Source organism: Rhinichthys klamathensis, unplaced genomic scaffold (genome assembly GCF_029890125.1).
Source record: "Rhinichthys klamathensis goyatoka isolate OS25496 unplaced genomic scaffold, OSU_Roscu_1.1 h1tg000262l_1, whole genome shotgun sequence".
NCBI classification, from domain to species: Eukaryota; Metazoa; Chordata; class Actinopteri; order Cypriniformes; family Leuciscidae; genus Rhinichthys; species Rhinichthys klamathensis.
The window spans coordinates 1,502,027-1,514,058 of NW_026606783.1; the positions used below are offsets into that span (position 1 = coordinate 1,502,027).

The window sequence follows — 12,032 nt, forward strand, 5'->3', positions numbered from 1 at the left end:
GGACCCGATGATCCGGGAGCTGTGGATTTTTGCAAAACAAATAACACGCTCCAGGTGAAGTTAGAAGCTCGGGTTTTTTTCTAAAACCACTTTATTTATGTTGTTCTGTCGGATTATAGTGTCGATTTAACTGAATATGATCAAAAAAATGTTGCCGACGGCAGCTTTAAATAAATGAAAGTTTATTTGCTTTCTGAATTTAAGAAGCACAATGTATGCTTCCATTGTTGTCAAATGTTACTTATGTTGGTCTTTCTCCATTCAGATAGATAGGAGCTACTTCCATTTGGGCATTACAATATGGCCACCAAACTAAGCCATGTCAGGGCTCCAGACTAACATCTGAGAGCAGTAGCACTGGTGCCACTAAGTTCTACAGATGGTGGCGTCAGCACCTGATTTGGTAGCGCTGACGTGATTTTTAGTCATAAAGTTAATTTAATCATGAAATTACTATTGTTTTGCATTAATAAGTGCAGTTACTAACAATATTACATGTTTGTTTATTGGAAATTTTACTGTAAAGTACTGAGCTTGAATTAACAAGAGTAACATGCAAAAAAAAAAACTTATATGAAAATTTAAATATTCTTCTCTTTTTAAATGTGTCATTGTTCTATATCATACTAAACTGAACTGACCGACAGCTTCAGTGATTAAAAAAGAGTGCACTTTACTTGCTTTCTGTGCAATTAAATACAAATTTGAAGAAAAGTTTTTGTTTTTCATGAGACTTTTTGACTTCCTACTTTTTTCCATATATTAGGGAATGGAAATGGCAAAGTCAATAAGTGCTCCTCTGCCGCCATCTACTGGTTATAGTGGTAATGTCAGTCTTTTTTTTTTTAAGTGTTTGTTTGCTTCGAAGTGTTATTTTATTTATCCTACATCTTTACATTTTTTGTTTTACAAATCATCACATCAAAAATAACATTAAAATTGGATAATGTTTCGAGTTTTGAAGTGCTGGTAAAACTGTGAAGCACTTGAAAGCGCTTGAAAAGTGCTTGAATTTCACACTCAAAAGGTTGTACGAACCCAGAGATGAATAATGTAAACAAACATTTGACTATTTTTGCCACAATACCATGGTTACAGTTAGCATTGATACATTAATTCCATAGTGAATGTTGGTGATTTGTGGATTGAAAAGCCTCCCATAACTTGTTTGTTTATGGCACAACATTTCTCCTGGTTTCCACGAGTGCTAGGTGGGTAAAGTTAAGGGGAGTTTAGTGAACATGAGGAACCGCACTACCTAAACAATTCAAATAAAGCATTGCAGCAGGAGTATGAGAGCAAGAGCATCCCTCACAAATTCTACCAAATTCTGCCACGAAGGATTTGCAGCTTGGCCAAAAGAAGCACTTCATTACATGCCAAAATGTCTTGACTTGAGACAAATCATAAATAGGCTTCCACTTCCGAATTGGTGTACAGTTATCGGCCTGCGAGTACCTTTTCTGAGTTTGCATTGCGCTGTCTGTTATTGTTCCGAGCTGATAAATGGTCCGCGCTGCACGGCTCAAACGAGTAGCGTAGTTTCGTTCTGCTTTCGTTCCGTTTGCCATTTGATGTTTCTCATATGCAGCAGAAACAATCTTATCAGTTGGCCAACGTGGTTGTGGCACCAGTGACCTCTAACAATATTTAGTTGCACCAGCAGGAAAAATGCATCCATTTGGTCACAATCTGGAGCCCTTTATGTGTATACAAATTACAAACACAGTGACTCTTTAGCACTATCAAATAATTACTATCTAATTGAACATCCTGACATGGCAACACAGTTTAACCATTGGCTCTTAGGTATGGTACGGTCATTATTTTCATGATTTCGTTTGGTGCCACGGAAATGACACTCTGCACCTTTGAGGAAGGCAGCTTTATATCTCTATGGTTGCTCTCTTGATCTGTAATCTACATAGACATCTGTCTCTCGCTCCCTCCGCCTCGCTCTTACAACATCCAGTTCACACAAACACATACAATCTCATCTATTTTCATTATCAAATATGTTTCACCTGAATGCACACTGAGAGACTGATTAAAACTCTCACGTTTGAGCTTTTTAAAACAATAATTCAGGCATAACAGTTTTCATAAACATCTTATCACCCACTCTCCGTCTCTCTCTTTCTTATACACACACACACACACCGTCTGTGCCCATGGGCAGTACAGAACCATGGTAATTGAACTGACATACCTACAGTGTATTAATACAAGTTTAATGTGGCTGGTGTGAATGAGAGAAGAGCTGGAGACATAAAGAAGATGACGAGAGAGAGAGAGAGAGAGAGAGAGAGAGAGAGAGAGAGAGAGAGAGAGAGAGAGAGAGAGAGAGAGAATGGCAGCAGCAGAGCAAATCAAAGCAAGATTAAATGTATTTGAATATTTCAATGAACGCCGCAGGTAGGCCTTTTAATTATTTAATTTTCCCTCAGCTCTCATTTCCTCACTTGTTCCTTTCAGTCATCAGTTGGCTTGGGCTGTTAAAGATGTGTACTTTAGCGCCAGACTTATTTTTCTGACTGTTTCAGTGTCTCGCAGTTTTGCTAATTATGCATTTGCTGTTGTACTTCCTGTCCCACTGTCCCCAGCATCACATGCGTTTCTTTTCATTTTGCTTTTGGGTCTCGGCCCACCTTTGTTCAGGTAATTTGTTTTTGGAAATGTTCCTCTTTCATTGAAACCTTCCCCTGAGTCTGATGCCCATAATTTCATTTAATTCCGTTCTCAGTCTGTGGCCATGACTGCTCACACTGTTGACAAATCAATGAAGTGATGGTTATGTAACACAATTTCCGACAAAGAAACAGCAAGGAGTATATGAAAATAAGTTTTAAAGAATGTGGCACAAACCACATTCTGGTTTGCCGTTTAATAGGTTTAGATGTGCTGGACACACTGGGATTGTAATGCTGTGTGTGATTTGAGTGTGTTTTTGTTTTTGCACATTACTGGCGAATATTTTGCACCAATAATGTGCCAAATATAATATGCCAATATCTCAGGTTCAAGATTTACTAAGCAAGGAAGCAAGCTTTAGTTGTAATTGTGCCATAATACATGGTTATCATCACTAGTTTTGGATAAAAAATAGAAATTTTTATTCAAGCATTCCCAATATCAATTCTTAAAAAAAAAAAAAGATCGCTTTTTTGATAATTTGGGATTTTTATTTTATTTATAATTTGGGTAATTTTGTTATAGTAGTTTTCTTTTTACGTTCCAAAACTGATAGTTTACCTGAATTCTCGTCGAACACTAATTTTGAGTTTATATGGCTGTTCAAGCGCAATAAGCCGCAAAAAAAGAACTCAAATTAGGTACTTGCGAACAGTTTTAGAGGCAGCTTTATGAGTGAGAAGTGTGCGTCAACTAGCGGTCGGAGAGATCAAAATATCGACACTGCGGAAAATGAGTACTGGAACCGTTTCAGATATTTCAGTATCGATACGTATCGAAAAATGTATATTTTTGACAACTTACTGCAGTACCTAGTTTCAGGGAGTGAAAGTGTACTTGTACAGAATACACAAAACTCACTCAACTGGATAGTTTGAGCTGTATTGTTTTGTTTTTAAATGTATATTTGTATAATATATTACGTTAGAAGGTTCTAGTACACCACTTTTCATCAGCAGCGAGCGACCTGCTGAATCTTAAGTGGCAGGGGGGGTGGGGGGAATCATATTTTAACAACAGCAGTGAATGTAAGTTTGCAGTCTGTATTGAATCGGGTTCAATAAAAAGACTAAAGTATGTACCAAAAGAATGGCAAGAAACATCAAGTTGTCTTTGCAGGCTGCATGTAAAAACAATAAAACAAACATGCAACCAGTATTATCTAATGACGAAGCAAATGACTCTTATGAACTGGTTCTTTGTTGTGAATCAAAACACATGACCAGTGTAGCCCTAAACAAATGACTCTTATGAGCCGGTTCTCATACAGCATAGTTCATTGGTTAGATTGGTTAGTGGATTACATCAGCCTAAAACACTGTGGACAATATAACTGAAATATACCCATCAGATTTAGAATCATATCCAGGCAAATTTAATTGAATCAGAAAATCTGTGTTGATACCCAGTTGTACTATAGTTATCTCTAGTGTAAACAAAACTAAGAGAGACAAAAGGTCTATTAAAAATAGCTCAGTGACTATCACACTTTTTCTGACAACTCTTCAATTCAATACAGTGTTTGCAGAAGCCTTATTCTTACAGTGCTGTCTGTATTTTTGTATGTCTGAGAATGGAGAGATATTCTGTACATCTATGTCATACGTCTCTGACAGTTAGGTTGCATTAAGGAAATCGATATTCAGTGTCTTTGACAGTGACGACATATTCTGACATTTCATAATCTCATTGAAGATTAATGCCATTGAAGCCCAATGGCATTGCAACTTGTTTCATAATTTGGTTTTATTCTTTCAGTATTCCAAGGCCATTTATATTTTGGTTTTGTAATTTGATTTGCTTTGATTTGTATTGGGTCAGAGGAGATGTTACTGATGTGCTGTTGCCATTATGGGTTTCAGAACCCAAAAGAAGAAATTAGATTTAAGACACAGCTCTACCAGAACATTTCACCACATTTAGATTCTCAACATGTATATTTATTCTGGACTGTATACATCTAAATAGTTGTTCTATGTTTATATTGACTATTCAGTCTGGTTTTGTCTGCATGAATTTGACTATAGGTAATATCGCAAAATAAACGAGATGACCACAATCCAGATGAAAAACTGGAGTTTTGATAAATCCTGAAGTGATTTATTTATTTTCTTTTGTTCATTTGCTGATTTCCATTTGCTTATTTTTTATATTTTTATTCATTTATTTATTTAAAAATACTGTAAAAAGGGTTTTTGAAGGTGCCAGTCCATAACATATGACCCTATTACTGAACAGATCTCTCATTTTAGATTCATCGTGCACATTCACAATAGCAATAAGATCCCTCTCCATTATTTTTCTTCGTAATTTAATTGGAATTGGAATTTAATTATGCAAGTTGAATAATGAACTCATTTTAATCACTCTAATACTCTCAAGTATGGATAGGTCTAGAAGAACAACTCGTGATTAATTTTGATTACAGTTACTTCCCATGATTCCTCATCCCACTCCTCTGTCGTGTTTTAACACGATCATGTGCTCCGTCTCTCGCTATTCTCTTCCAGACACCTCCGTCATCTCCATCCTCACCACATAAATGTCAAATTAAACAGCTTTTTTTTTTCGTATTGCATTCTCTTTCTCACTCTGTTGCCCTCTCTCCTACTTTTCCCAGCATGCTGCCTTGTGTAAAAGGTTGTTATGTGAGTTAGGTGTTAATTGGTTGCTGAAGTCCATTAATATTCTCCTTGCGACTTTGCTCGTCAAGAGCCAAGCGGGGAAAACTGATGAGTGTGTGATTTTCCTCTAGAGAGAGAGAAAGAGAGTGCGCGAGGGAGAGAATGAGAGAATGATGGAGAGGGAGGAAGAAAGAGCAAGGTTCAAAGCCCCGCTGTAAGGTCACTGGCACAGAAGGGGGAAAAAAAAGGAGAGTTATTTAGAAAGAAAGAGATAGAGCGACAGCCTAAGTCGTCGAAGAGAGAAAGAGAGTGAGATAGAGAGAGAAACACTGTGTTGATAAAGAGCCACTAAAGGGCACTATTCAGAGAGGAACAGAAAAGGAAGATTATGTTATCATATGGAAAGAAATAGTTCCTTTGTGGGCTGATAGATAACTGGCAGAATGGGGACGAGATGAGAAGGGATGAAGAAAACAGTGAGATGATCACGTTCCCGCTCTCCTGTTTCTTTTGATAAACAACATACAGCACTGCTCAATAGACTCTGATCCCGGTGAGAAACAGCACATGACGACGCTCTCAGAACCTGCAACAACACGCTTCCTGTTGACCAACTTTATTCGAGTGTGTGTTTGTATCTCTGCACGTGTGTGTACTTGCCATTGTTTGGTGAGTTACTAGGTGAAAGTTGCAATGCTAACTTGACCGTTCTTTGAATAGACAAATGTTATAAACCAAATCAAGTCTCTTAGACTTTGATTTGGCTTCGATGCGACAACTAATATATCAATTGTATCAAAATGATCAAAATTCAATCAGTTTTAGTATTGGTGACGTGGATACCGGGTTTTGATGTTGCAAAGCAGAGTAGCTTATATTTACAGTACATTTAGTCATTTAGCAGATGTTTTTATCTGAACAAACTTACAAATGAGCAATATCACAAGCAATTTATCATATTAATAATGTCGCTTTTCCAGTAACAAGCTGCTGGGGAATAAGTAGCGGCGTAGTGTGTCAGAACAGCTATATCATATTTGTCACACTGTATCGCACATGCAGCTTTACAGCCTAGTGAGCTGAGGCAATGATCAAATGATAATCGATCCGATTCGTTTTTTTTTAATCATTTGGGCGGTTCATGTAAATGAATTGGTTGAAACAGAAATGAGTCACTGATTTGTGTCTCTGTGCAGCACTCTGCACGTTGTATATTTTTGTATTTATTTATTACCGTTTTTAAAGAAATTAATATTCACCAAGGATGCATTCAATTGAGCAAAAGTTACAGTAAAGATTTTTACATTGTTACAAACATATATGTATATTTGGAATCACGGGGTGGGGGAGCACAGTTTGCACAAAAATATTAAGCAGCACAACTGTTTTCACCATTGATAATAATAAGAAATGTTTCTTGATCACCAAATTAGCATTAGAATGATTTCTGAAGGATCATGTGACACTGAAGACTATTTTTTTTTAAAATACATTAAAATAGAAAACGGTTGTTTTAAATGATAATATTTCATAAATTGATTCTAAATTATATAACCTGATCATTTTATTTTATTTTTTAGAAATTGAGTCCATAAACATCAAGTTGGATTTGATATTATGGTCAGAACGTACATTAGTAATACAATTTCTAGAAAAAATATTCACACACACATGATATTATTTGTAAGAAAATGTATTTTATTTCTGAAAAAATAATAGTAGCTCTGCAGCACATCAGATATTTTTCAGTAAAAGCTTTAGCTTCATTATAATGGATACGATTCGTAACATTCGGTTCAGAATGGGTGTTATAGAGCATTTTAGCTGTTCAGTGCTGTAAACAGCCTGTGTGGAGGGTGACTGGGGTTAGTTAGTCTTTAATAGCCTTAATAGCGTCCCACAAACTGAGACTTTTGGCAGGACTTGGATTTCTGTTTTGTCTGTGTTTTCGTTGCGAGTCGACTGTGTGCGTGCGCCTCCGGGTTTCCGCGTGTGTTTGTATAAAGGGTGATAATTGTGCTCATAGGTTTAGAGTTCGTGTGAGGTTTTAATGAGAAGAGCTCACAGGAAGCTGTCTGATTGAGTAATGGCTGCCGGCTTGGCATAAAAGCCTGGCACTGACAAACAACAAGACTCAGAAGGAAAGAGAGAACGAAAGAGGGCCAAGAAAGTCTTCCATACACACACACACACACTCAGGGCCATGCACACTCGCTTCACTCTCTCTCGCTCTTACTCTACGCCCTCCTTCTCCTCCAAGAGACTTGAATTCACCACACCCCCACCCACATGCATTATTACATAGCCTGAAGGACAAAACGCAAATTTAATCTGTGATAAGCAGAACACAGGATCAGAGCATCAAAAATATCCTGCACCTTTTCTGCTGATGCACCAGGATTCTTGCACCCACGGACTCCCACTTTCCCACCTGCAGCCTAAGGGTTTCCTGGACTGAACCGTTTGTGCTGGATTAAGTTTTAAGTGCTTTAATGTCTACGGTATCACAAGCAGTCAGAGTGTGTATGAATCATGTGTGAGTTTTAAACATTACCCTCATGCAACTGTTAACTCATATCCCTTAAGTGCTTTGGCAACATTTGGTCTGCTGTGGTGCCAATGGATAAAAAAATTATTGGGATGCAAATGAGGATAGAGGAACAGGAAGATGCACTGTGGACACAGTCTTGCGCTGCCATTCAACTGTAATGAATACACACACGGCCGCATCAGCAGTATTAGAGCGTAATAATAAGGGTGAGAAGATGACATTAAATGACATCTTTGCTTCAACAAAAGTGACTTTTTTATATAGATGCACTTGACTGTGCAGAGATGTAGTAGTCATCCAGAAAAGTATTAAACTAGTTAGCGTTTTCCAGGGGTGTGCAGCGAAAACATGTATCTGTTGCAGTGACAAAATTACGTTTTATATTAAGTTAAAAATGCCTTTAGGTTTCAAACTTTTTAGGGGGATGGATGGGTGGATGGATAGGTAGGTAGATAGGTAGGTGGATATGTAAGTGGATGGGTAGGTAAGTGGGTGGATGGATGGATGGTGGATCGGAGGGTGGACGGATGGATTGGTGATTGATTGGTCAGTAGGTGGGAAGGTTGATGGATGGTGCTCTTGTCCAACAAAAGACATTTAATAGCATGTTTTTACTGCAAACTCACCTTATAGCGACAGTTGAGCATCCTTCTGTGAGATGATGTGGCTTCTTACACAGAATAAGGCACACAATATATTATTTCATAGTATTCTATACAGTGATAAAGGCTATGTTGATTAGCCTTGAAGTATAAATATACTTTATTATCATGAAAATTACCAGAGAAGGCTTAAAAAACTCAGATAAACCATATATTGTCATAGTCATGTGTTTATTAATCATGTTTAATCAATTAAAGCGTTTCAATCTTCTGTTTATTTAGGAACAGCGAATAAACTGGAATGACGTGCATTAAGGCCCTGATATACTCACATGTGTTCATGTTTTCACTCGCAGATTACATCTAATCTCAACTGACTTGTGAGGAGAAATGAACTGGAAAAGATTTCCACGTGAAAGAAGGCGGAGCCTCCGCGCACACCTACCTATTACGTAATCTTTCCGGAAAAGTTCGCTTTGACAAGCTGTTTCGAACTGATTTTGTTCGAAATGACGTCACATCAGTTCGTTCTTCAATTTCACTTGAAGTATATCGGGGCCTTTATAGTACTTCTGCGGGGCATATTTGGAGTATCTGCACGAGAGCGCCCCCTGGTGTTCAGATGGAGCAGCATTTACTACCGATCAGCCGTGCTGCACTGACAAGCTGCGCATAAAATAATCACAGCCTTTGCCAAATCACGTGCAGTTTAGTTTAGTTTAGGTAGATGAATGGAGGCAAGGGTAGGTTGGTAGGTAAGTGGATGGATGGATGTGTGGGAGGATAGGTGGATAGTTGATGGGTGGATGGATGGATTGATTGATTGATAGATAGGCTGATAGGTGGATGGATATTTTTATTTATTTTGTGGACCACGGTGGAATAACTCAGAATGCAGAACCTGAGTTAAATTTCTTTGAATGAATCTACTAATTGACTGTAGTCTGTACACATTCACTCAATCTTGCTTTCCTCTCCCACAGTCCCCTGTGCACACACTGGATACTGTTCATACATGAATACTCACAGACTCACGCATTTATGCGCACATTGCATAGTATAATACAGAATGTACAGCACATCACAAAATAAGCCTCATTCATTTAGAATGGCCCCTCGTGACCTGGTGAAGACTCTCTGTGTGCCAGACAGATAAAGACTGATCAGAAAGAAGCTGATGACCCAGAGAGCTTAGCAAGACAAAACAAACTGTAGAAGAAAGACTGAAAGACAGTGAAGCTCACTGACTGACTGCCTGACTGTTTTGCTTTCTGAATGAGTTCTATTGTGGACTCATACCCTCCCCTGCCCTTTACCAAAATAACGATATGTGGGATATGCATCTGCCAGTACGCACACACTCAAGTATAAAAGGGTCCTCCCAAATTTTGTCTTTGCAGTTTCAAGAGAGGTTATACAAACATCAAGCAGATAACTCGATGAGTTTTGGACTACAAGTAGAAGATGTGAAAGCAAAGAAACTAAGTTTCAAGGAATTAAAGGACCATCCACAAAAGGACAGATCAAGAAAGGAGAGGAGAGATGGATTAACTTAGTGGTTGACCCGACCTTAGTGGAAGTAGGAAAGTTGCGTGACGACTTTTGGGGAAAATCAAATGGAATCAGGCAGTTACCTGAGGCTCAGATCTGGAGTTGTGCTCCCACACAGAGAATATCAGCCTTGCCAATCACTGTGTGTGTTAGTGAGGATCCTGGCTGTGCTCAGTATCACGGTGTGCTTGGAACACTAGTATGAACTGCTGTTCTGGGCTTTATAACACGTAGCTCTTTGTTAAGGATCAAGCTGGACTTCTGCTTTTCAGTGTTATAGAGCAGAACCTTTTAATATTTCAGTCTCAACTTCAATTCCATGTTGGATTGGTTATAGAGTTGCTTATAGAACACAAAACAGATTGTTTGGCGCCTACAACCGTTGTTGAGACTAGATAGCACATTGATTTGTGATTGTTTCAATGAACCAGACTGTGTTTGCCTTATCACGGTGTCTTTCTGGCACGAGGTGCGTAAAATGACGAGGTGAATCTCAGCAGGCTCTGCCTCATCACGAACGAGAAAAACAAACTTAGGTGTAAAGAGAAAGACAAGATTAGCGAAACCTTTTGTGGGATCCAAATCTGTGATGTGGTTAGTTGGCTACCGTTTCAGATATAAACACAACAGCCTTCTGCATAACAAGTATAATATCTAAAACAGGACTACTCCATAAGTGTTTTGTATTATTTAAGCTTGAGTGCTAATAAGTAGCTTGACGGTAAAGTTAAGTGTGGAAATTGCCACACGATACGAGTTTCTTTTTATTCTTGAATGTGTGGATCAGATTGTTTTAATTAGCCGCCTTCGGCTGGTTATTAGCGAATGCGATATTAGTTGCTTGAGGATTAAAACGCAGCCGCTAAAGTGATTCGGTTAACACTGCACTTAAGGAGCACTGGTGTTTAGTGTAGTAATTTTGCTGCAGTTTCAGCTGTCTGCTGTGTAGCGTGTGCTGAATTGTGCAGTCATCAGCCACAGAGGACTCATTGATCAACTACCGAGTCTCAATACACAATGACACCAGGCCAGCGATCTCTCCTCCTCTCCTCCGCTCCATCCCTCCTGCTGCGGTCACTCGTTCTGCTCTCCCTCTGCCGTGAGTCGTCACATTCCCTGCTTTACTTCTCCATCGGTCTCGTTTCTCTCTGTAATTTCTCAGCACACCTTGAAATGAATCTTTCTCCCTCTGTCTGTAACCTTATGAAACTCGAAGCTATACTTTCATTTCTCTTCATCTTTCTCATCTCAGTCTCGGCCTCTCCCTCTCTCTTTATTTTCGACAGTCCCCATCTCCTCCTCAGACACTTCTCTCTGTCCTTCTCTCTCACTACGCCTTAGAGGAAGATAATTTATGAGAGGGAGGGAGGGAAGAGATGTGCATGTGAAGAGAAAAGAGGATAGAGGGAAAGTGGAGGCAGAGACAGCTGGCAGATTTATGATTGAAGGATCAGAGAGAAGTGTGGACCAAAGACAAAAAGACAGAAAATAGTGGTATCATGCATCTTTTCCCTTCTCTTTTTTAAATGGGCACTAGTGGAAGTCTTGACTCACTCGATGCCCCAGGCGAGAAAATACATTAAAAAAGTTTTTTTTTTAATTTTTTTTTTTTATACAAATTACCAGTTTAAAATGTAAATGCTAGATACAATAGATTGTTTAGCATGCAAAAGAACCGGTTTCAAATCCCAACCTTATAAGCTCTTGAAATAAAGCAAGGACTTGACAGCTAGTGATCAACTTGCATTTGCATTTGCATTTGTGTTCCAGCAGAAAAAAAGGCATATGAGTTTGGAGCGACGTGAGGGTGGGTAGATGATGATAGAATTGGCTGTACTTGATTTGAGTTTAAACTGCTGCAAAGTTTTAGACAAACACTTTGCTTCTTAATTATCAATTAACCAAATAATGTTTTTGGAGGTTTAATCGTAAACATGTACATTTTTCCTGTTTTTACATTTAGATTACCCTTAGCATCATTTAACGCTCACTAAAACACCAATAATTTAAAAA

General features: G+C 38.5%; 1 protein-coding gene across 3 annotated transcripts in view; it reads left to right on the top strand.

Annotated features, from left to right (window-relative positions):
• cadm4 (cell adhesion molecule 4) overlaps positions 1-12,032 on the top strand; it is a 171,019-nt gene that overhangs the window by 117,698 nt on the left and 41,289 nt on the right. The window contains exon 1 of one of the 3 annotated variants that reach the window (XM_056267616.1): positions 10,630-11,118. The exons of 1 other annotated variant lie outside the window; for it this stretch is intronic. In XM_056267616.1, the coding sequence (XP_056123591.1) occupies positions 11,037-11,118 (82 nt within the window). In that variant the 5' untranslated portion in view covers positions 10,630-11,036. Of the gene's footprint in view, positions 1-10,629; positions 11,119-12,032 lie in introns of those variants that run through there. One more of the 3 variants, XM_056267618.1, reaches the window with a different exon arrangement.